Below are 26,641 nucleotides of genomic sequence, written 5' to 3' on the forward strand. Positions count from 1 at the left end.
TCAGATCTCTGGGACACACAGTAAGTTTGCTGAAGAAGTAGACAAGAAAGCGATTGTACTTCTAAGTCCCTTGCTTGTCAAGGGAAAGCTTTATATGAATTACATTTGAATTGAGTTGTTCCTCTATATTTGTGGAGAAGTACATATTTTGAAAAGTTGGATTATGTTTAGATACATCAATGATTCTATGTTCACTCATCATTGTGGAGAAAGTCACTTTTCTGTAACACCTGCTTCTACAAATATGATTATTTTCTTCCTCTCATTTCCTAAAACAGACGTTCAGATGTACTATAATACAGCCAACTAATAAGCTCTTTCCAGAGGTAATGGAAAGAGAAGTTTTCATTTGAAGAATAAAGAATTATTAAGGGTGAGGGTAAGAAATGGAATATTTGGGAGAGCACTTATGAATTCGAGTGGAACACAGTGATACTTTGGTAGTTAAAAGAAAATATCAATATTTCATAAGATTTTAAGCTATGGAAATAGGTAATTTATGATCCTGTGATGTAAAATAAAGAAAACTAGATTCCTTTGGGCAGTAGTTGTCAAACTGCTTTCTTCATTGCTAGGAAGGCTAGGGGAGTTGCTGTCAGTCTCTACTGACTGACTGGGTCTCTTCCCCTGCATTTCCCCCCTGCCTATACCCTCACCACTTTTGTTTTTATTTCTTCAATTGATAAGGTAAATCACTACCCTGAGGATTCAGGATTCTTACATTGGCACCATCTCACCATAAACATGTGAGATTTTTATTTATTTACTCATTCCTTTTTCAAGTTTTTATTTAAATTCCAGCTAGTTGGGGCACCCGGGTGGTTCAGTCGGTTAAGTGTCTGACTTCGGCTCAGGTCATGATCTCACAGTTCATGGGTTCAAGCCCCCTGTTGGGCTCTGTACTCAGCCTGCTTGGGATTCTCTCTTCCTCTCTCTCTCTGTCCCTCCTCCACTCACGTTCTCTCTCTCTGTCTCTCAAAATAAATTTAAAAAAATTCCAGTCAACGTACAGTGTAATATTTGATTCAGGGATAGAATTTAGTGATTTTTCTCACTTACATGTAAAACCCAGTGCTCATCACAAGTGCCCTCCTTAATACCCATTTAACCTATCCCACTGCCCACCTTTCCTCTAGCAAAGCTCAGTTTTTTCTCTATAGTTAAGAGCCTGTTTTCTGGTTTGCTGCTTACCTCCCCTTTATGTTCATCTGTTTTATTTAATTCCACATATGGGTGAAATCATATGGTGTTTGTCTTTCTCTGATTTATTTCATTTACCGTAACACTTTCTAGCTCCATCCACGTCATTGCAAATGGCAAGATTTCATTTTTTAAAATTTATTTCTGAGAGAGAGTGAGAGAGTGTGTGTGTGAACAGGGGAGGGTCAGAGAGAGAGGGAGACACAGAATCTGAAACACGCTCCAGGCTCTGAGCTAGCTGTCAGCACAGAGCCCGAGGCGGGGCTCAAACCCACGGACCGCGAGATCATGGCCTGAGCTGAAGTCAGACACAACTGACTGAGCCACCCAGGCGCCCCTGGTTATTGTTGTTGTTGTTGTTGTTGTTTTTTTTTAACTTTTAAAAAAGTTTTTAAATTTATTTTTGAGAGAGAGAGAGAGTGCACGACAAAGCAACAGAGTGTGAGCAGGGGAGAGGCAGAGAGAGGGAGACACAGAATCTGAAGCACATTCCAGGCTCTGAGCTGTCAGGCCAGAACTTGACACAGGGCTTAATATCATGAACTGTGAGATCATGACCTGAGCCAAAGTTGAATGCTCAACCAGCGGAGCCCTCCAGGTGCCCCAGATTTCATTCTTCTTTTTTTTATGACTAATATTCCATTGTGTGTATACATATCTGTATATAGATATGTATATATCTTTATCCATTTGTCAGTTGATGGACATGTGAGATGTTTTATTTGCAGTCATTGTGTGAAATCCTTTACATGTTTCGTCTCATTTAGCTTTTGCAATACCTTCTGAAATAAGGCTGTATTGTCTTTCCATTTTACAGATGGGGAAGCTGAGGCTCAGAGAGGATAAAGAAATTGCCCTCTCACACCTTTAGTAAGAGGTGTAGCTGGAGTTTGAAGCCTTGGATTTTGAACTCTATTCTGAACTGGTGTTTTCTACCATCTGTGAAGAAATGGGGTCTATTCCACACACCCCCAAGTTTACATAGGTCACAGTAGATGAGCAGTCTAGAGCTCCATCACTGTTAGAACCAAACCTGTTAATCTCTTATGTTTAGAAAATGAATATTACAGTAGTTCATTAGTCAGTGTAGGTGTAAAGACAGTTTAGGATGTTTCATGTATGGGTCCTGAATTAAATGCATTATCCTACACACCTGCAAAGTAAGATCTGTGCACAATTCTGCATAGTTGCCTTGCTTGACCTCAATAAAATGAAAGACATGTTACGTAATTGCTAAGGCCCTTTCCCCTTTAAAGTTCAGTGATCTTGGGAAATCCTTCAGGGCGTGGGAAAGAGAAATGATTTTTGGCTCTCTCTAGATTTATGTCCCTTTTTAAAAGTAGGCCAGGGTTAGGGGCTCCTGGCTGGCTTGGTTAGTAGAGCGTTGTCTTGAGGTTGTGAATTTGAGTTCCATGTTGGTTGTAGAGATTACTTAATAAAATCTTAAAAAACGAAACAAAACTAAAATGTTGGTCAGTTTATATGGAGTTGTTAGAACCCTTAATAACCTGCAGGAGGCTCTTCTCCATAAAACATTCCCAGGAAAGGGAAAATTACAAGGGAAAAGGCACTGGGAGCACAGCTGTTTTATTCATTTCTTTATCCCTTGCAACAAATACCTTTGGGCACATGATATTTGATTATTTAATGTTTGTGCTATATATAAGAACTTTTAGTAGGTGGGAATAGGTGGATATAGGTGTTTTTGAGATCCTTTCTTAGTTACCACAGCCAGCTGGATAGTTGGCCAGATTTGTAGAGGTAGAGTAAGGCAGTAGACTAGGCATACCGTAATTTGTGAGAAGCTCTATTTTATAGACTGAAGGAAAAGGAAAAAATTGGCTTATGAGATCAACTTAAGTAATTTTGATTACCTTTGCATAGCATCTCAAAATGACTAAAGTAATATACAATTATGATGTACTATGTTATCTGCTGTTTACATGTTGATTAAATTATACTCTCAATGAAAGTTCTAACATATCTTCACTGATTTCTCTTTCTTCACTGTATATGTTTTTACAAACTTGAGATAACTTTAAGTTTTACGGCACCTCGGTGGCTTAGTCAGTTAAGCGTCTGACTCTTGATTTGGCCCCAGGTCATGATCTTGTGGTTTTGAGAGTGAGCCCCACATCAGGCTTGGGCTGAGCATGGAGCCTGCTTAAGATTCTCTCTGCCTCTCTCCTTTGGGTGCTCTCTCTTTCTAAAATAAAAAATTGCTTTAAGTTTTAAATAATAACAATATATTTCTTAAAAGTAATGATCGGTGCTCTTTTCCCAATACCTTTGTCCATTATATTAGGCTTTTTACTTAACAGTATTTTGCCTCATTGGCAGAAAATCAAGGAAAGAAAAAAAGGAGTTATGGAATTTTACTGTTGATATTCATGTTCATCAAGCCTCTGTGAGAGAAACAACTTGAGAAATAGCCTGATGTGAACTCCTCTTGTATTAGTTTAGTGATCAAGGTGAATAGATGGAAGGCCCCACATGAACCCTATGATGTATATAAAACACTTAGCAGAGTCCTAGCATTCAGTGGCTCTTTGACAAATGGTAGTGGTCCTCAGCATCTTAAACCAAATTTTATGCCCTTATAACTTGCCTGCTGTATTCTAGAGGCACCCTTTGGAGTTACATGTGACTTATTCTACTTTTACATGGCAGTTCTTCAGATATCTTGGAACAATGGTCATACTTGACTATTTCTCCTTTCTTTCTGTCCTGCATACATCATCTATTTTGGGGGCAAACATCTGGCTTCTGAATCTTTCATCACTTGCATTGTATCATTTTGAGCCATCCTCATTATCAGTCACTTGCTTAAAATTGGGGCCAAGTCTTCCTCTTAGACTCACAGTGATATTTAAGGGATGAGGGAGGAAGTGTTAAGCAAAGGTCTCCAGAAGTGGGGGAAACTCTGTCAAGGAAAGTTTTATCTCTGCTCAGATGGTGAGCCAGTTGAAGGACTGACCCTTGATTCATTATTCCCCAGTTGCTTTAGAAATATTAGCTGGGCATATTTTGGTCTGACGTTTTCTCTCTTTCTCAGTATCCTTAAGATTGTAGTATTTCTCAGGGCACCTGGGTAGCTTAGTGGGTTAAGCATCTGACTTTTTAAAAAAAATTTTTTTTAAATGTTTCTTTATTTTTGAGAGAGCGAGAGTGAGAGAGAGCGAGAGAGCATGAGCAGGAGAGGAGCAGAGAGATGGGGGGACATAGAATCTGAAGCAGGCTCTAGGCTTGGAGCTGTCAGCACAGAGCCCAGTGTGGTGCTCAAACTCACAAACCACGAGATTGTGACCTGAGCCAAAGTCAGAAGATTAACTGACTGAGCCACTCAGGCGCCCCAAGCATCTGACTCTTGATTTTGGGTCAGGTCGTGACTTCACAGTTTGTGGGATCGAGCCCCATGTCAGGCTGATAGCATGGAGTCTGCTTGAGCTTCTCTTTACCCTTCTTTCTCTGCCCCTCCCCCTATTCTCTCTCTCAAAATAAACTTACAAAAAAGAAAAAACATCATAGTGTTTCTCAAACTTTTGTGTTATTTGGGCCACTTAAAAATGAAACACAATGTAAAAATGTAACAGCTAACTTGTAGAAGTCCAGTATTGCCTTAATTACTTTAATTACATTGTCACTTCAATATATAAAAAAGGTAGGTATATTTATACTATAGGTTTTATACACCAGTACAACCTAAAGAATTTGATAATGTAAATGCCAATAAAACTCATAATAAAAATGTAAAATAGCAATACAAAGCTACAGATACTGTTTGCTCAGGTAAAATTTAGTTCCCACATGTGACCATGGTACTGAATGCTGAGTTCAGTATGCTGTATTTCAGAATGCCATGAAAGGAGTCAATTTTGCACAGTTCGTAAGCCTCCATTCCTGCAGAGTACAATTATGTCCTCTGGCCTTAACTTTACAGATGTATGCACACACATCTTTTACATAGATTAAGTCCACTTCTCTTTTTCCTTATGAACTCCCAGCATAGTTATACCACTTTATGTCAAAGGAGTTAAAACTGGACAGAGTGTGGCCTTGAATGTACTTTATTTTAGAAGCAGTTGTTCCCATGTTCCAGAATAGGATGATAAAAACATTTAAAATTTTATCATCAAGATAAACAGAGGTAGGGGCGCCTGGGTGGCTTAGTCGGTTAAGCGTCCGACTTTCGCTTAGGTCATGATCTCGCGGTTTGTGGGTTCGAGCCCCGCGTCGGGCTCTGTGCTGACTGCCAGCTCAGAGCCTGGAGCCTATTTCAGAGTCTGCCACTCCCTCTCTCTCTAACCCTCCCCTGCTCACGCTGTCTCTCTCTCTCTCCTAGAAATAAATAAAACATTAAAAAAAAAAAAAAGATAAACAGAGGTAAAATTTTCATAGTGAACTTTTGTTTTTAAATTTAATTTATTTTTAAAATTTACATCCAAGTTAGTTGCCATATAGTGCAACAGTGATTTCAGGAGTAGATTCCTTAATGCCCCTTACCCATTTAGCCCATCCCCACTCCCACACCCCCTCCAGTAACCCTCTGTTTGTTCTCCATATTTAAGAGTCTTTTATGTTTTGTCATAGTGAACTCTTGTAGATTGCAGAACATGCTTGTCCCAGGTGTAAAGAGCAAAAAGATAATGGATATGATCTATAGGTTCTATCCTACCAGGAGAATAGATAAAAGCATTAAAGCTTTTTGTTAGTGAGTAGGCTTTTATTTTCTTTTTTCTATTTCTACCTAAGTTTTATGGTCTTCAGTTAAACTTCTCTGAAATTTCAATGCTGAAACATGGATTTCTGGCCATACTTCTTGAAAGATATGTAGACATTCAAAGTCGCTTTTGTACCCCTTTCTCAATGGAATGTATCACAGACTGGACCACCAGATGTAACTTTAGGACATGGCTTGATTCAACCAGTTGCCTTCAGATATGTTGAAAGAACCTGAGTCTTAGAGACAAAAGATCTTGTTTTGTGCCCTCAAACCTGCCCTGCAGAAAATGCCATTATTTTTGTTTTGTGAATGAAACAGCAGTGGCCCATGACACAGCAAAGGAGTGCAGAGTGGGATAGTCTTCCAGGCCAGAGTAGTGCACTTTGCGTAACTCGCTGGTCCCTATAAGTTCTGGGTACTGTATAGTTCAGGTAAAAAAGCCTAAGTTGTTTGCCACAACAGGATAATAAATCAGTCTTACTTTTCCTTACTCTGTATTTTTCTCAACCAGATGGGCATGGGAACTCATGTCTGATGTGCTTTAGATGGAGATACACACATTTTAATCCACTCAGGACAGTCTTGCAAATGCTGCACTTGATGAAGGACATCCAACCATTTTGTAGATGCAGTATACCCAGATTTATCTTCCCTGGTTATATGCCTTTGGAGTATTTTTTTTCTCAGTTTTGGAAGTTAGGAAAGAATTAAGGTTCCTTAGATTATTGCTGATATTAGACCTAAAGTGTCAGTCAGCCAAGCTTTCTTTTCCTTTTGTCTTTCTATTTTTATGTTACCATATTTAAATATGTGTAGGGGGGAGCTGAGTTTTTCTCTAAGTTTGAAGAGACCTTTTACTTTAGACTCGTATTATAAAATTCAGTGCTTGCTTCCATTCCAAGGTATGTATACTCTCAATGTCCAAATTTTGTAGAATTGATTTTCTACCATGAATGTCAAAATAGTTTATAATTAGACTAATTAGTAGTGTTAGGTAGTTAATGTAAACATTTTAACAGAAGTGGATGAGAGGCTTCAAAGGAAGTGACATAAAAACAAGCTAAACATACTGTTGTTGAATTTCCAACTGCGTAAGTTTGCATGTAACTATCTGTAATTTCTAACACAAAATTCACATTTAACTGTTGAGAGATTACTGTGATTTAGCTATTAAAATTTTATTATACACATACCCATATGTGTATATATATGCATATTCCACTGATTGAAAGACACATTTATTAGACTTAAAAAGTGCTCTATATACTTGAAAGTAGTATGACAATAATTAATAACGTTAATTATACTTCAATTTTTTAAAATAAATAAGTGCCCTGGAGTCTTGATGTTTTGGTCTGAAATGAATTATGAATGTTGGTAGGTACTAGGCAGCCTTCATATCCTGCTTATTTTTATATATGTCTTAGGTTGCCTTTCAGTGGACTGGCATGACCTATGAATGTCTCCAGTCATGCACAGTATCTTTCAGGAACCTGACCCTGAACCTCCTAGGGTCATTCTGTGTAAACAGCCACACTGTGCAAATGTTTTACCTAGAACTAATGCAAATCCAAACCATGAGATGTGTAAGTTTGCATTTTCATCATTACTTTGACAAACATGTTTTGAGTGTCTGTTATATACCAGGTACTGTTCTAGATGTGGGCAGTATGAAAAAGATAAGTTGTTAAAAGAGCTTCCAGTCTAGGCAGTAGTTTGTAATGAAACGTTTTCAGAGTCACTTGTGAAATTAAAAACCCTAACCTACATGTTCTGGTCCTACTTTCCAGTGATTCTAGTGATTCAGTTGAACAGTGGTGAGGTCTGAGTATCTGTACTTATACAGCAAAGTCACCTGATTTAAAAAATTCTCCACTAAGACCCATTGGAAGAAAGGAAGAATAGATTATTATGAGAAATTGATGCATTCCAAGCTCACAATACAACAAAAATGTAACTTCTAAATTTTATTTTGAAATTGTGAAAATGCACATACGTGTACAGCCCAGTAAGTTGTTATGAAGTGAACACCTTTGTGACTACCAGCCAGGTCAAGAAACAGAATATTGCTGTAATCTGAGAAGCCCTCCCTGTGTCCCTTCCTAGTTAAAACTCTTCCCGAGGTAATAATAACCTGGCTCTTTTATCTATATTTCTACCACCAATGAGAGCATCCCTAATTGATACAGGTTAGTTCTATCTGTTTTGGACTCTAGAGAAATTGAATCCTACTACATGTATTCTGTTGTCATCTTTTTCTCACCATTGTTTGTAAAATTCATCCAGGTTAATATGGTTCTTGTTTGTTCTTTTTTTTTTTTTTCACTGTATATTGGTAGACATGACCATACCACAATCTGCATATCTCTTCTCCTGTTGGACATCTGGATTGATTTTTTTTTCATCTGTGGCTTTTGAGCAATACTTCCACATATACACACTAGTACCCATGTGCCTGAAATTTTCCAGGATATTTTCTTGAGGTGGATTCCTGGGTCATATGTGTATGTTGTAAACTTAGTGTGTTGTAATGTTTTTCCTAGGTGATTGAACCAATTTAAAATCTTTCCAGCAATATATGAAAGTTCCTGTTGCTTTACCTCTTTCCCAAGAGGGACTAATCTTAACTGGTCAGTTAAAAAGAGCCAATATGGGAGAAGGAGTAAGTAATTATGTTTCAGACATATAAGAAGCAAAGAAAATAAGAGGGTATGGTGGGTTTGGAAGGACATTGGAAATATACTGGTATGACACTAACTTAGGAACCTGTGGGAAAGTGGTGAGTGATGAGGGTGGAAGTGTTTGATGTGCTGAGGAGTTTGGTCTTTATTCTAAAGGCAGTGAAGCAGAAGACCTCAGATCTACATTTTAAAAAAACATTTGCTGTGACAGCTATGTGGAAGATGGAGTGAGGCCCCATAGGGAACTTAACTACTCTAATACAAGGAGAAATGAGAGACAACAGAGTCAAAGAGGATAGATTCCAGAGATGCTTAGACCAAGGTCAACAGTTTTGCCAGTTCTGTTCAATGTGGGAAAGGGAAAAGAGAGGCAGGAGTCTTGGTTTTTGGGTAGGTGACCATATAGATGGTGATTTCATTCAGTAAGTTGGGGAATTCAAGAAGACAGCTTGAGGTCAGAGTGGCCATAATGTGGACTGAAGTTAGTTTTAGACAGTAGCATGTGAGATATCCATAGATTATCTAGTAGGAGTAGGCTGGAGATGTCCCGAGGATACAGGTGGTGTTTGGAGCTGTGGGGGTGATTGCAACTGCCCACAGAGTCTGAGGAGGATGAAGTAGATGGGTGGGAGAAGAGGATCCTGAAAAGCAGACCAAGAAGGAGTAACCGAAGAAGTAAGAGGTATAAACCAAAAGAAATCAGATCATGGAATCTAAGGAAAAAAGGATTTCTATGAGAGAAACATGACTAGTGTCCAGTGCCCTCAGAAGATACCAAGTGAATTTGGAAGGTGTACTTTGCATTTGGCAAACACCTGGCTGGGGATCAGGGTGTTCCACCCAGGGGAATGCAGGGAGCAGAAGTGATGCCACCGTGGTTTAAGAGCAAACAGTGGGTGAGGAAGTGGGGAAAAAACATTTGAGGAGTGCTTTTTAACTCAGCAGTGAATGGAAGCCAAAAGCACATTAGGTAGAGTGGGATGAGGAATGAAGAGAGGGAGGATTTGTGTGTGTTTAAGGTGGGAGGTATTTGTATCTAATTCTGGAGAGAGGGCTGCCTAGTTAAATGGAGATGAGAAGAAAAATGTCCCTGAAACTGCAGCATGGGGAGACAGAAGGATCCAAATCCTGGTGGAGGGACTCAACATCGAATAGGAGGCGGCTGTCCTAGTACTGAAAAGGGAGAGAAGGTGGGAAAAATTGTCATGGTCTGAAATACATTTGTGGCAATGAAAGTTTTCAGAGACAAGAAATTGGGGAGTTCATGGCTTGTAATATCTTCTTGCCTCTTTTTTTTCTTTAAGATTTATGTTATTTTTAGAGAGAGAGCAAGAGGGGGAGAGAGGAGAGCAAAAGAATTCCAAGCACGTTTCACACTCAGTGCAGAGACCCACATGGGGCTCAATTCCACAATCCTGGGATCATAACTTGAACTGAAATGAAGAGTCAAACACTTAACCAGCTGACATCCAGGCTCCCCTATCCTCTTGCCACTTAAGAGGAGGCAGTATCTTGGGTTGAGTAAGGATGAAAATTAATGGTTAATACCCCGGTTGTATTACACAATTGTAGACTATCAACCCGCTAACTATGAGGTAGTGACTTTGAACAAATGTCAGTGGTAAGAAGCCATAGCCATGCCACTGTAGAGTCTTAAAAGATATTCAAAGACTTTCTCTTTGTGCACGAAAACAGTTAAGTTTTATAAGCCACCTTATGCTTCTATCCATCTTCTTTCTATACATAAAGCAAATTTTCTTTGTATGTAGTATTCATGAGATTATAATTTCCAAAATGGTTTCCCCCCAAACTCTTATGGTCAAAGAACTACTATCGGAAGGGGGGAGAGAAAGAAATTAAGTGTGTGTGTATCTCATTTCTCTGAGAGAAACACCAGAGACCACCAAGAACATACCTATAGTTCAACACGTTGAGTTTATTACTCATTGCAGAAAGGAGAATGGACATTGTAGGATATCATGGGGCATCTCAGCAAGGTTAGACCTACATAGAATTTGGGCTTTGGTTGGATAATTCCAGGGAGGATTGAGGAAGCAGGGACTTGCTCTGTATTGGGTGCTGTTAGAAGGAAGGACAATTCTATGAGTATCTCATACTCATTAAATCTTATAAGGAACACAGAGTAGATTGAGGAAAAAAGCTATAATTGGTAAAGAAGTAGCAGTCATTCCTTGAGTTGAGAGGAAGATGTCTGATATTTTGTGGGCTTGTTTTTGTCACTTTACCATAGCCTGAGTGACTTTGATATATTCTGTGAGCTTATATACCAGGGAAGAACATAGGTCTGTCTTAGCATCAGACCAGCTTGTAATAATGTCAAGATTGCTGTTAATGTCAGATCTGTTTTTGATGTTAAGGACTTCTTTATTTTTCTATATCCGTATATGATACATGTTTACATACACATTTATATCTTCGTATAACTCTTATGCGATGCTTATCTTTTCCTTGTTTGGGTGAGTGTGTATTGGCAAAAGTTTAAAAAATCCTTTCAGAATATAGTATTTTATCAATATATCAAAACTCATTACTTTAGTATATACTTTTTCAGGTGTATCAGTAGCATAAAATGCACTGCCATTTGTAATGTTATTGGGGAATCAGCAGAAAACACATGATTTTTGAACTGATCCAAGTAGGAAGTAGGTGGTGGTAAGGGAACACGGAGTGGATATTTTGAGAAATATTTAGAAAATAGAGAGGACAGAACTTGATGTCAGAATGTAGTATGTAGGGAAACCAGAAGGGTGAAGAATGATGTCTAGGTTTTAGCTAAGTAGTTTTAGCAGGAAGTGATGTTCCTCACCAGGATGGGGAGGTAGGGGGAAGTGACAAGTTGGCAGAAAGGTAACAAATCTTAAACCAGAATCCCTACAGAAGCATGAATCTGGTTGAGGGGAGGCTGATTGCTTCTAAGCAATCTTGTAGATGCCTAGTACCTAACAGAATAATAATTTATTGTTTGATTAACAGCAAGAGCTGTAACTGGCCAAGGAACCAAAATCTTAAATTCTTTTGTCACCATATTCTCCTGATAGGCAAATCTATGGAAGTGACAAAATTACAATCAGGAGATTGTTGCAAGAGTGGGGACATAGCAAGGGAAGCTAGCCTAGGTATCTCAGTAGCTGTTGTTCTCAAAGTATGACATCTGTACTATAAGGCTTTATGTGGCCAGTATACAGAAACACAAGTGTGACTTCAAAACCATGTCTTAAACCTTCGTCCTGAAATGTTGTATGCCAAGGATGCCAAAGTGGATATCTTAATATGTCAGCATTTAGCATGTGAGCTGGCACATAGTAGGTACACTTGCATACTGTGAGGAAGAGTCTAAGCCTAACAGAACACTCTGTGGACTGTTATTTGTCTGCATGCGTATGTGGAAGGGATGAGGCTCTGTCTAGCAGGTATTTGCTGGTTCAAAACTTTATATATTATAGAACTGATCTACAAGTTTTTGTTTGTTTTTTAAATAAAAACATGCCCAGTGTGGAGCCCAATGCGGGACCTGAACTCACAACCCCAAGAGCTGAGATCAAGAGTCAGATGCTTAACCAACTGAACCATCCAGGAGCCCCTGATCTACAAGTTTTTTTTTTTTTTTTTTTTATGTTTATTTTTGAAAGAAAGTGTGAAGGGGCAGAGAGAGGGAGACAGAGGATCCAAAGCAGGCTTTGCGCTGTCAGTGCTGAGTCTGATGTGGGGCTCGAACTCCCAAACCGTGAGATCATGACCTGAGCTGAAGTCAGATGCTTAACTGACTGACTGAGCCATTCAGGTACCCCTACAAGTTTTTAATAGAAACATTATGAAGCGAAAAAGGGAGATAAGGAGGGAATTAAAATGTATGCGTAACTACACATACACAAATTATTATTTTTTTAAATGTTTTATTTATTTCTAGGAGAGAGAGAGAAAGACAGCGTGAGCAGGGGAGGGTCAGAGAGAGAGGGAGTCACAGACTGAAACAGCCTCCAGGCTCTGAGCTGGCAGTCAGCACAGAGCCCAATGTGGGGCTCGAACTCACGAACCGCGAGATCATGACCTAAGCAAAAGTCGGACGCTTAACCGACTAAGCCACCCAGGCGCCCCCACATACACAAATTAAAAGACAGACTTCCTCTACCTGTTTTCATTCTGGCGTCCTGAACCTGTATAAAGAGGCAAAATACAGATGAATTTAAAAGACAGCTTTCCTGGTTGATATGTCAACTGTGCAGGGACCAGACTGATCAAGGAGATCTGACATACTAAACTTGCTCTTGCTTTGTTTCTCCTTGCCATTGTTTTTTCCCTTTATACTGGGAAAGGCTTTTCTTCAGCTGACTTCTCTCTGCCCTTAAAAAAAAAAAAAAAAAAAAAAAAAATCCCGTCTCTTGCTGCAATTTCCTTTTCTTTGACTTAATATTTTGAATCAGGGCATACAATTAAATTTTTATTGTAGGTAAAGATAGAACTTTTCAATATGAGACTTGCATTCTCCATAAAATTAAAGCAAAATCATACGTGTTTATTTTTGCTCATAAATACATGCATGTGATATATAGTTCCATTTTATTAAATTTATGTGTGTCTTTGAAATTACATACCATTTCCCCATATGATTACACTGTGAAAAGTGATTTAGATAAACCTACAAAGATGAAAACTCTCTAACTGAATGGGGATGGTTGGGCTAGCTTTCAGATTACTGGTATGGAAACAGCGTTAAAGCCTATGGCTGGTTCCCTAGTTGGACAGTGACCTAATTATACTGTTAAATAGAAGATGTTACTCCTCATTTTAGACCCTTCTTACATGCCTGATCTGTTACTGAATTGTTCATGTGCCTTTGGGAGTCTTTAAGTTCTCCATTAAGCAGGATTTTAAGAACATCCTAATAATAGTTAAATATTTATATTAATAGGTTTCCCTTTCACTATTTTTATTATTTTTGTTTTAAGCATGAATATTAAGACTGATGTCATAATTATTAAGAGTGAGATTGTTACACTGAAAATGTGAAAAAAATACTGGATTCTTTTTGAGTTAGAAGGAATCCTAGAGAAAATTTTAGAGTGTAATTCTCTTACCTTGTATGTCAAAAAGGTGAGAATACAAGGATTGGGTGACTTCTGAGTTTCATGAAAGAAAAGTTATGATTTTAAACATATTATTATGAATTATGATTTTCAACATAATTATAAGCATTTTTCAACCTATAATGTTGGAACTTAAAATTAATGAACATTGACTTGGTAAAGTAATCAACAAACAGTATAGTTTTTATATTTTACCTAAGAATTAGGCAGAAGGCTGCATGAATAATGAACACATCATTTTAAATGCTTAATATCCTTTCCCATTAAGGAAAATATAGAAAAGGCTGTCTATTTGAACTAATTATTCTAAATTCATATTCTTTAATAAAGAAAAAAATGCCTGAAATATATTTCTGTGAGCTGTCAAAACTCTTCCTTCATTTTTGCTGTACTTCATTAATTGAGTAAATGATCCTATGACTAAATATATTTTAGGCAGCTATGTGAAGATGGAGTAGTCATTCTTCAATTAGGACTGAAATCTGTAATTGGAAAAAGAAAAATAGTTTTATTTCCTTGTGTGAATATATTATTTCTTCCAGAATGAGATTTAAAAAAATTAAAGTGGTTAATAGATTTTGCAATTAGAAAGTACTCTAGAATTCATCTGATTCAACAACTTGAATTTATAGACAATGATCTTGAGAACCAAAGTGAATAAGCATAGTTATTCAGGATGACATATTTGATCAGAATAAAACCCAAGTCTCTCTTGTTTCATTTGTCCTGTGCTTTTCACTTTGTAAGTTGTGTTATTCTCCCTCTCAAAACCAATTGAGATGTTTAAATAGGGTGCCAGAATGCCAAAGGAAAAGGATGTGAATCAGGTTTCAGCAAACCTGTTAGGTTTAAGAGTTCACTTAAGGGTCTCCAGCATTTGTTCTTAAGATACAGTGCTTCTGTAGTAAGGATAACTATGCTAATAAAACTGATTTTTGCTTTTCAGGTGAGAGTTACGTGTGTGCATCAAATGAACCATTTCGTAAAGTTGATTACACCAAAAATATTAATCCAAACTGGTCTGTGAACATCAAGGGCGGGACATCCCGAGCCCTGGCTGCTCCCTCCTCGGTGAAAAGTGAAGTGAAGGAGAGTAAAGATTTCATCAAACCGAAATTGGTGACTGTGATTCGAAGTGGAGTGAAGCCTAGAAAAGCCGTGAGGATCCTTCTAAATAAGAAGACTGCTCATTCCTTTGAACAGGTCTTGACAGATATCACGGAAGCCATTAAACTAGATTCAGGAGTGGTCAAGAGGCTCTGCACACTGGACGGAAAGCAGGTAAGATGTTTACTAGCCTCCCAGCTCTCCATCTTACTTTTAAAGTCTCCCTGTATCATGGTAGTTATATATTTGACAATAAGAAGTTCAGAGTCTGCTAGAAGACTCTAATTTCACTCATATGTGGAATCATATGATATTGTCTTCCTCTGACTGGCTTATTTCACTTAGCATAATACTCTCTAGCTGTAACCATATTATTGCAAGTGGCAAGATTTCATTCTTTTTTGTGGCAGAATAATATTTTATTGTATATGTATACCATATTTCTTCATTTATTGATAGACACATGTTGTTTCCATATTTGGCTGTTGATAATGCTGCTCTAAGCATCAGGGTGCATGTATCCCTTTGAATCAGCATTTTTGTATTCTTTGGGTAAATAACCTAGTAGTGTGATTGCTGCATCTTAGGGTAGTTCTATTTTTAACTTTTTGAGGACCCTCCATGCTATTTTCCAGAGTGGCTGCACCAGTTAGCATTCACATCAATAGTGCAAGAAGGTTCCCCTTTCTCTGCATCTTCACCAATACCTGTTGTTTCTTGTGCTATTAATTTTAGTCATTCTGACAGGTATGAGGTGGTATCTCATCATGGTTTTGATTTGCATTTCCCTAATGATGAGTGACGTTGAGCATCTTTTCATGTGTCTGTTGGCCATTTGTACATCTTCTTTGGAAAAGTATCTGTTCATGTCTTCTGCCCATTTTTTTAATTGGATTAGTCATTTTTGGGGGGTTAGGGAAATGTAAACTTCTGAGGGAAAAGTAGAAGATGAAGAGGCTTCCTACATTAAGTGGAATGTTTTCTAAGAATAGGAACATCTATTGACTAGTAGAGTCCTTATGGGTTTGGTAAATTGTAGGAGTCCAAATTAAAGATATTTAACATTTTTAGAAAAGCACCTTTCCTCTCCACCTATATATAATTTTGAAAATGCATTTCAAAAAAGTACTTTGATAGGAATGTTTATGTGAGTTTCATAGAGCACCTTGCAGGTAATTAATCAGCATTTCTGAAAAATATACACAAATTACACAGGAAAACGAAAGCCAAATCATGGTGACCATATACCAGAAAATCTAATGGGCTAAAGAAGAAAAATTGGGAATGGTGCCTAGGTGGATCAGTTGGTTAAGCGTCCAACTCTTCAGCTCAGACCATGATCTCATGATTCATGAGATCAAGATCTGACAGGGGGGAGCCTGCTTGGGATTCTCTTTCTCCCTCTCTCTCTGCCCCTCTTTTACTTGCGCATACTCACCCTCTCTCAAAATAAATAAATAAACTTAAAAAAAGAAGAAAACTTCAGCAAATCTGAAGGATGCATGAATGCTGAGTTTTGCCACAATCAGATTATCATTCCTAAAAAGAAACATGTAGCTTCTGAAATATATTTTTTCCTCATTTCAATGAAGTTAAATTGTTTGTGTTTACATTATATTGAACATTATACTTTCTAGCATTCAATTTGTTTCTTCATTCCATTTTATTTCTTCCCTGTAACACACTTAATTTATTCTCAAGTTTTTAGCTTGTATAGTGCTGAAAATGAAACACTGGAGCAGTGCCTTCTGGAAAAATGCAAGAAGGTAGTTTTCTAATTTCCTAACACCAGATCTAGTTAGCTGATTGTTTCTTGAAGCATTAACAAAATTTAAACACTAGGTTCTAAAAATTCCAGTAGACTATAATGAGTTAATAATGACTTTTCTGATTGATTAAATTGGCGATTGGAAGACATGACACTTCATAGCATGAACCTATCTGCCCAAGATAGGTTCACAGTATGAATAGAAACAGACACTTTACAAATTGAGTTAATAGCATAGCACATCACAATATTCATTCTGCAAGTGAGTAAAAATGAATTAAACTAAAATAAAGATGTAAGTTAAATAAATAATTCTTGGTTGACAGAGGATGATGAGAAATAGAGAAACGTTTAAGACCCCTAACAAAAAGAAAAAAGAATCATAAATCTGCCAAATTAAAAAAAAAAAACTGAATGGTATATAAACAGTAAACGCAGATAAGATTTTTAAAATTGAAACTCAGATTAGGAAATCTCCAAATAAATGTTTTTCAGGGAAAATGGAACTGAAATCCAGAAGTTGAACATCTTATTGAAATGGATAATCATTGAAATTTTAATAATTATTTAAAAAATGATTTCAAAGAGGCTCCAGGCTAGAAATAACAGTATGTAAAAATGATAACTAAAGCACAAGCAACCTCAAATTACCCACATATTAAGTACCACACTGCTAAGAGCTGGAATTAATGACAGGAATTAAAGAACGGATCACTGTCAAGAAACCTGTTTATACATGAGATCTAGGGGATAAAGCATAAAGGGGCATCTAATCCCAGAACAGTTGCAAAGGTATTTGACAAAATACAGAATTGATAACTTAGTTAAAGATTTAGTAATAGGGGTGCCTGGTGGCTCATTTGGTTGAGCATCCAACTTCAGCTCAGGTCATGATCTTGCGGTTCCTGAATTGGAGCCCTCTGTCAGGCTCTCTGCTGTCAGTGGGGAGCCGGCTTCAGATCCTCTGACCCCTTTCTCTCTCTCTGCCCCTCTCCTGTGTGCATGGAGATGTGTTCTCTCTCTCTCTCTCTCTCAAAAATTAACATTTATTTAAAAAAAATTAGTAATAAAAATGGAGAGTGAAATCTCTAATACACTTCTAAAAAAATACCGTCTGAAACAACAAGCTTATGTAGTTGTAAACAAATGAGATATTAGAAGGATGTCTATGATAGTCAGGTATGAGGTAATTGCCTGACAGCACCAGTATTCAGCATTCTTCTATATATTCTTCCTAGTTTTTATTTATATTTGAATTGCAATTTCAGTAAGAACCTAAATGAGATTTTTTTTTTTCTGGTAGGGGAAGAATACCTAAGTGATTTCAAAAGCTGATCTGGAAAAAGAGGCTGAAAAATTTTGGAAATAAAATGGGCTCTTGTGCTACCAGATATTAAATCATCATCCTGATTCCATACCAAAAATAAATTCCAGGTGTTTTAAAAATCTAGATGTCAAATGAAACAAAAGAACTAAAAGAAAATATGTCAATAGATTGAAATGGGAAAGATATTCCTAAGCATAAAAATTGTGGGAAAGTCACAAGGGGAAAGGTTGGCTGGGTAACGTATACAATAAAAATTCCTAGATGTCATTAGCAAGATTTAGGTCCTTTATATTGAGTCATAGTAGTTGAATATGAACAAATGACATTGCAATGGCAAGATAGAAGACAACAACTTGAAAAGATAGAATTATAAATACTGAGCATAAAAGAGTTCAAGCTCACTAAAAAATGAATTAAAGCAATGAGATAGTATTTTTGATATTTAAAATGGACAGATTTTTAAAAGAGAATGTTTACTTTTTAAATATGCAGTGAATTGTCATTGTCAAAGAATGTTGGAAGTATAAATTTTATAATCTTTATGGAAAACAATTTGTTTTATACAACTTTACAATATTCTTCACTATTTGAATTAATAAATTAACTTCTAGGAATTTATCCAAATTAACCTGAGATGCAAACATAATTATACATAAGAACTTTCATTTCAGCGGTAAAAGCAAAGGATTCAAAACCATTTAAAATCTCTAATGTGGAAAAGAGCTAAATAATAATGCCATAGAATTAATATGTAGTGGACACTGAAAACTATATTTGAGGGAATATTTATAAAGATCTGGGAAAATGTTGAGTGGAAAAAGCAAGAAAAAAAAACCCTCTGTAGTATGTTTTCAATTTTGTATAAGAAAGAAAAGTAGAGGAAGATTTTTTAAAACTAATTCAGAAGGAAACACGATTATAGTTGCCATCAGAAATCCAGTATATGCTATTCCAATTTCTAAGCAGACTTTCTCATGTCTGCTCAGAAGCAAAAATTTAAGGACTGAGAAGGAAAACAAAGACTGATTTCAATCAGTTGTAAAAATGAAAACCTTATAAGTTAATCCTTGAAATTTTAGCATGTGACTATAAAATGTTACATGAATCATTTTTGTCACTATTTATGTTTTATAGAACTTACAGCATTATTTCCCATGTGCAAAGAAAAAATTATCTTTAAACTTTCAAATAAAATACTGCTTTGGAAAAATTATAGATTTTACTTTTGATAGACACAATTTTTGGGTATTATTTTCAGAGTGCCAGGTATCCTTAAAAGCCATAGTTTCCTTGGCACACTGATTCAGCACCTGAACTATAGGTTGACTTGCCATTTAAAACTTGAAGTCTGAGTTTTGGTTGGCACATTTATTTCTTGCTTTGAAAAAGTGTAGGAAATTTGTCTTCTGCTTAAAGTTAATGTAAATCTTTGGTCAGTGTTCATTTTGATTTTATTTTATAAAATTATTTCTTTTTAAAAAATTTACTTATTTTGAAAGGAGAGAGGGGAGAGGGGCAGAGAGAGAGAGAGAGAGGAAAAGGGAAAATCCTAAGCAGTCTCCATTCTGTCAGCACAGAGCCTGCTTGGGGCTTGATCTCATGAACAGTGAGATCATGACCTGAACTGAAATCAAGAGTCAGATGCTTAACTGACTGAGCCACCCAGGCACACCTATAAAATGATTCTCTATGAGTATGTAAAACCATCTGTTCTCTGAACATTTTCAAGAAAAGGACAGCTTTGCTTAGGTGAAGAGAAAGGAATCGAAAGGAACTAAGATCTGTTAATAAGTTGTCCCCACACAAAATTTTAGGCTCTCTGCCTTAACTGGTTACTTCCTACTCAGATGTGCTGTTTTTATCTTACATTAATCTGATATTTAACACAAGGATAGAGGTTAATAGTTTATAGGCAGTTCATCATGAACAGTCACTGATCTCATCCTGACACCTATGCTAGAGTCTTAAGGGGCCCCGGTTATCTTTTATGGGCTTTGAAGGGTTTCCTGATTACAGTGTCATGCGCTGATAGCATTTTTGTTAAAACAATGTCTTCCATCTTCCATCAAAATGGACCATCATATCTTCCTAGCAGCATTGACTTCATTTACAAGGTAGACTTGATTAGTACATCTAACTCATGCATTTTATATCTCTTTATAAAATCACTTCAAATAAAGTCATATTTTAGGCTAACTCTTGGGTTTTCTTTAGTGTAGAGCAGTAGTTCTCAACTGGATACAATTCATTTCTAGGGGACATTCAGCAGTGTCTGGAATCTTTTCTTTTAAAATTTTTATTGAAGTACAGTTGACATAGTATGTTAGTTTCAGGTGTACAGCATAGCTATTTGACAATTGGATACATTACACAGTACTTACCACAATAAGTGGTTACCATCTGTCACCCATTCAGTGGAATCTTTTTTTGATGCCATGCCTGGGGATGAGGATTCCCCTGGCATGTAGTAAGTAGTGAGAGGCCAGGAATGCTGCTAACCATCTTACAGTGTACAGAACACACACAGCATACTTCTTTGGAAGTCCCAAAGGTCAATAGTGCTAAGATTCAGAAATTATGGTATTAAGTGAAACGATTCAAAAAGAAATATTTGTTTGAATGTTAACTTTGTTACCATTTAGGCCACATACTAAACTTTATTTGAGAAGTTAGAGATGTTCTTCTAGCTTGCCTGTCCACTTATCTAGTTGAGGCAGGTATGTCAGCATGATATGGCTTATAGTCTTTGTTGTTCTGGACTTCAGTCCATTGTCTTTGTAATATGATGCTAACATGCAGTTGGGTAGTACAGCTTCACAAGGGATTAAATAAAGATGTCCCAAATGTTTTTACATGACTTTAAAGAGAAGTCTAAGAAATAATGATTTAGTCTTGTGGGATTTTAAGTACTTAATACTTAAAAGTGATGTTATAAAATTTATTTAAAAAATGCACAAGATATGTACTTCTAGGTGAAGTGACTGGAAAAAAATCTGTAAATAGAAGTCATGACTATTTTCCTCTTAAGTAGTATTTTTAACTTGCAGTTAATTTAGATTAAGTGCTTTACTCTTATTTATTTTTTAATAAAACTTTGAACTTTTAAGTTAAAAGAATTGAATAGGAGAATAAGGCTTATTTTTAATATTTTTCAAAAGAGTTACTTTCTTATGATAAACTGCAGCAGGGGGGAGTTTCTTTAAAACTGTCTTTATTCTTTTAAGAGAATGAAAGGTCCAAATATAGCTTTTGTCCACATGTGTAAAAAATTCTAGCTTTTAGCTTTCCCAGAAACAGCAGAGTTTTAACATAAAAGAAACCTATTTAGTAGAATTTTGGAACAAGTTGATTCTTGTCATGGGCAGAGGCAAAACAGACTCAGAAATTGCTAGCAGTTGATGCTTGGGGGTAAAATACTTCCAGACTTCAGGATCACTGCCAGTCTGAGGATATCCACATGCAGTGGATCCTCTCTGGGGATCATGACGACCTCTTGGAAGACACTCCTCTTATCAGTCATCTTAGGGTTTGTGAATGTTTCCACCACCACTTTTTAAAAAGTTTAATTATTTCATGGATGCAGTAATATGAATAATAACTTATTTTTGTACCCTTTCTGGCATGACAGCTTCTAGTGAAGGTTCACTTCTTTGTAATGAATGACCGTTCTTATTTAGAGCATTTCTTCCCTCAAAAATTGCTACATAAAAATCAAATGGTTGATACTGTTTTTAAATATTTTCTGTGCTTCATTTAATTCTGGTATAGTTTTTCCTTGAAATAGATGAGGACAGAGTTTGGCTTTAATTCTCCTACTGCTCCCACTGCATGCATTTCTTTTTGTAGATAATAGAAATCTAGATGACTGTGTTTTGTCTTATTAGATACATTTTTACCTCTACAGTGTGAGTAGCCCTTATTTAATTTATCCCAATCAGGAATCAATAGAGTAAGAGTAACTAGTGGGATTTTTTAGAACTGCAGGAAGTCTAGGCATAGAAAGAGAGAAAATATTCATTTGTTCTTTGATCCCTGAATCTAAGCAGATTTTAAGGGGAGGGTGTTGTTAGTTCTACTCTTTGGTTTAATGAACCCCTCTTTTCAAAGAGTGATATAAACAGTGGGAAGAAAGAAGGAAGCATTTAGATATTTCTCTTATTTTTTTTGTTCAAGTAAAGCTTGTGTTTTGCCTGACCTTAAATAATATTTTCTCCCTTTTAATGGAAAGTTGGAGGAAAACACTAAAATCCTGTTAGTAGTGAGTACAGTTGCCAATTAGGAGAAGAAGAGATGTTTAAGGAAAACAATTTCAGCTTGCAATGAATTATGGAATGTAAAGTGTAGCTGAGATAAAAACATCATCATTGGAAACTCTTTTGTTTCCTTATTTATCCTTTGATGTCTAAGCTGGAGTAATGCATGGATTATAAAATTGTGTTAAATTCATTGTGTTTTTGTTATACATGTATTTTGCAGTGGTTATAATAATTGATTATAAATACAAACAATACATTTTCATATTTATTAAAAAATTAATGTTTATTTTTCTTTGTTTCATATTTTAGAATGCTTAGAATAATAGCTAAGAGCTTAATTACCTAATAGATTAAAGCTAGTAACTTACTACATCAGGCATTAGTGCTTTCTATTAGCCTTTTCCACTAGTCCTCACAACAACCTTGAGAGGTTGGTATTATAATTCTCATTTTATATTGGAGAAATTAAAACAGATAAAGTAACCATTCAGAATCACACAGCTGATGGTGGAGCTGGAATTCACACCCAGGAAGTGTGTTCCAGCTCCTTCCCCCAACACACACACACACGCATACTTCATAGCTGTGCCGTAGGCCTCTGTGGTCAAGCTCTGTGAAAGGCTTTAGTGATAAAGATTAGGGATAAGACAACTAAACTAATAAGCTAAGGTTATTTCAGTTTTTTCTTTCCTTTTTTTTTTTTAGGTTTTAGAGTGATGCACTCTTACCTGGGGTTTATCTGCAATGCAGTCTGTGTAATTGTAGATTATATGACAAAATTATTTTTTGAGTAGGATCTTAAAATGAAAAAAAGGTTAAAGAGTAATTATATGCTTGACAAAAAGATGACTTCTAGAGTTATTTCATAGATTTAATTTTATTAAATTAAAGAATGACATTGCTGAAAATCTAGGAAAAGCAAATGCACAATCTTTCATTTTAATACGATTTTTGGCATCATTGAGTATCCTATCCATATTTTTATATATATCATTTTTCTTAACAGAAAATTATACAACTTTGGAGAAGAAAAAAATTTTCTCTACCCTTTTTAATGTTATTCTGGCTGGTCTAAGAATTAAATTGACATGAGACGAATTAATAGGAGAAAAATCACGTTTAATTATGTACATAACAGCAATCCACATAGACATGAGATTCCAGGATGGACCTGGAGGGAATAAGGCTAAGTGAAATCAGTCAGAGAAAGACAAACACAATGTGACTTCACTCTTATGTGGAACTTAAGAAACAAAACAAGAGAAATATAAGAAACGGACTGTTAAATATAGAGAACAAACCTGATAGTGGCCAGAGGGGAGGGGAGGTAGTTGGGGGCAGGGATGCAATAGATAAAGAGAATCAAGAATATGAGTATCTTGATGAGCACTAAGTAATGTATGGAATTGTTGAGTCATTATATTGTACACCTGAAACTAATATAACCTTTATGCTGGGGTGCCTGGGTGGCTCAGTTGGTTAAGTATTTGCCTTCAGGTTGTGATCTCATGGCTCATGAGTTCAAGCCTCATGTCAGCCTCTGTGCTGACAGCTCAGAGCCTGGATCCTGCTTCAGATTCTGTGTGTGTGTGTGTGTGTGTGTGTGTGTGTGTGTGTGTGTGTCTGTCCCCCTCCCCTGCTCATGCTCTGTCTCTCAAAAGTAAACAAACATTAAAAAATAATAAAAAACGATTGGGACCTCATCAAGATTAAAAGCTTCTGCACGGCAAAGGAAACAACCCACAAAACTAATAGGCAACCAACCGAATGAGAAAAGATAGTTGCAAATGACATATCAGATAAAGGGTTGATATCCAGAATCTATAAGGAACTCACCAAACTACACGCCCGAAAAACAAACAACCCAGTAAAGAAATGGGCAGAAGATATGAACAGACACTTCTCCAAAGAGGACATCCAGATGGGCAACAAACATATGAAACGATGCTCAGCATCCCTCCTCATCAGGGAAATACAAATCAAAACGACACTGAGATACCACCTCACACCAGTCAGAGTGGCTAAAATGAGCAAATCAGAGGACTTTAGATGCTGGCAAAGATGTGGAGAAACGGGCACCCTCTTGCACTGTTGGTGGGAATGTAAACTGGTACAGCCCCTCTGGAAAACAGTGTGGAGGTTCCTCAGGAAACTAACAATAGAACTCCCCTAGGACCCAGCAATAGCACTGCTAGGAATTTACCCAAGGGATACAGAAATGCTGAGGCATAGGAGCACATGTACCCCAATGTTCATAGCAGCACTCTCCACAATAGCTAAAACATGGAAAGAGCCTAAGTGTCATCAACAGACGAATGGATCAAGAAGATGTGGTTTATCTATACCATGGAATACTATGGCAATGAGAGAAAATGAAATCTGGCAACACAACATCCATGTGTAGCAACATGGATGGACCTTGAGGGTGTTATGCTGAGTGAAATAAGTCAGGCAGAGAAGGACAAATGTCATATGTTTGCACATATAGGAGGATTAGGAGGAACTTAACAGAGGACCAAGGGGGAGAAGAAGGGGGGAAATGGTGGGGGAAAGGGGGGAGAGGCAAACCATGAGAGACTCTTGAATGCTGACAAAAACTGAGAACTGATGGATATAGGGGGGAGGGGGGATGGGCTTGGAGGAGGGCACTCGTGGGGATGAGCACTGGGTGTTATGTGGAAACTAATTTGACAATAAACTATTTGTAAAAAAAAAAAAATAACAGGAAGCAGTGACAGAAAAAGTTAAATATGTGGCAAGTGTGAATAAATACTAACCTTATGAAACCAAAAAAAATAAAAAAAATAACACTGTATGTTATTGATACCTCAGTAAAAAATTACTTTCCAAAAAAAACCCACATTGATCAATTGTGATAGAGATGAGAATAGTAGTTATTTTTCAGGATGTTATTGCTAGTGGGATGTGTGAGTTAGAATGCTGGGGTGTTAGAAATGCTCTATATAACTTGATCTGAGTGGTAGTTACAGAGGGATACACAAATGGAAATATCAGGTTGTTTGCTTAATATTTGTGTACTTTACTGGATGTCACTTACACCTCAATTTAAAAAAAAGGGGGGGAATGTGAGATTCCAAAGATAGGCAACATGAGATATATAATGTCATTCTGGATCTAGGGAGAAGGGAATAGGAGTCCCAAGCTTCAAAGGGAAGGAAGGCAATTCACAGGAAGAATGGAAAGACCCAATGCTTGGTAAACAAATGTTTGCTGGGCCACCTACAAGCAGTGGCATATAGAGAGGACTTTGATCAAGCAGGCCTTGCTAGGTTCCTTCCTGTCTACCATACCTAGTTCATATTATACTGTAGTTATGTAGGATGATAGCTCCTTTCCTGGTGCAGGTCCTAGATCTAAATTTTTTTAGGCAAATGTTGGAAGGAAGGTCAAAGTTTCTTCCTGAGTCTTTTGGGCCTTGATTGTTTTCAGCTGGAAATAATCTTCATGCCAGAGTTGTACATTTTGGAGTGATTTGTTTGAACTCCTTTACAAACAATTCAAAGAAATGCAAAGAGTGAAAGTTTCTTTTCACATCTGCGCTTCTTGCCCAGCCTCACTCTACTTCTAAAGAGAGCTACTAATACTAGTTTTGTTAATGCAATTTAAATACATATGTACACATACTTTTTATATAACATGGTTTTTATGTGTAATCATGCATCCTGCTTTTTTCACTCATTAATCATACTTTTCTATGTTACATAATCTTCATATTTCATACATAAATGACTAAATATTTAATTGGCTAAACATACCTTAATTTATTTAATCTATTGCTGGGCATTTGGGTCATTTCCAGTTACTCATTCTTTTATCCTCTGCTCACTTTGCTGTTTATAGATTTAACATGTTGTGGATCATTTCCTTTCCTTGGTATAGATTCCTCGAGGTAGGTTACTGGAAGAGGCTCAAGTATTTTGAGGTTTGTGAGACAGTGTTACTATCAAAACTGTAGACAAACAGTTGTCCTCGTTGGCAGTGCCACCAGCATTTCTGTAGCTGGGAGAGACTTATAAAAAGACCAGACATGACAGCTGAGCTGAATGCACATACTTAATTTGTTGCATGGAAAAACACACATTCTTTGACGTTCCTGTTGTATAAATTGATGCCTGCTTACACCTCTACCTTGGCTACTCTCTGTTCTAGAAAGTAGTTTAACAAGAAAAGCCAGCTGACCTGTGTATAAGTTATACCAGAGGCAAGTGCTGGCCAGCTAGTCCTGAAAATATTAAGTTTGGTAGGGGGAGAGTTTTCTTTTTAATCTAATAACCCTGATTTTGGTTGTCTTAATCTTGAACTAAAAGCTACATCACTTCATTCAATGTTTGCTTTCTAACCTTTGCCTAGATGCCAAAAATCCCATGGGTATGTTTCTGGTATTTAGTGAATTCAAGTAACTTTTTGCTTTGTGATATTTTGATTCAACATTAACTCAAGGAGATTACTTGAA

The 26,641-nt window shown here is 36.8% G+C and overlaps 1 protein-coding gene across 7 annotated transcripts in view; it reads left to right on the plus strand.

Moving 5' to 3' along the window:
- The window catches only part of DCLK2 (doublecortin like kinase 2), a 154,665-nt gene that overhangs the window by 5,944 nt on the left and 122,080 nt on the right, over positions 1-26,641 (plus strand). For all 7 annotated transcript variants that reach the window (XR_005528756.1, XR_005528757.1, XM_039234366.1 and 4 more), the window contains exon 2: positions 14,656-14,990. Coding sequence is in view for 5 of the 7 variants with exons in the window: in XM_039234366.1 (XP_039090297.1) it covers positions 14,656-14,990 (335 nt within the window). In the remaining 2 variants the exon portion in view is untranslated. The remainder of the gene's footprint in view (positions 1-14,655; positions 14,991-26,641) is intronic.

Source organism: Hyaena hyaena, unplaced genomic scaffold, assembly GCF_003009895.1.
Source record: "Hyaena hyaena isolate Hyena2069 unplaced genomic scaffold, ASM300989v1 scaffold_89, whole genome shotgun sequence".
Lineage (NCBI taxonomy): Eukaryota > Metazoa > Chordata > Mammalia > Carnivora > Hyaenidae > Hyaena > Hyaena hyaena.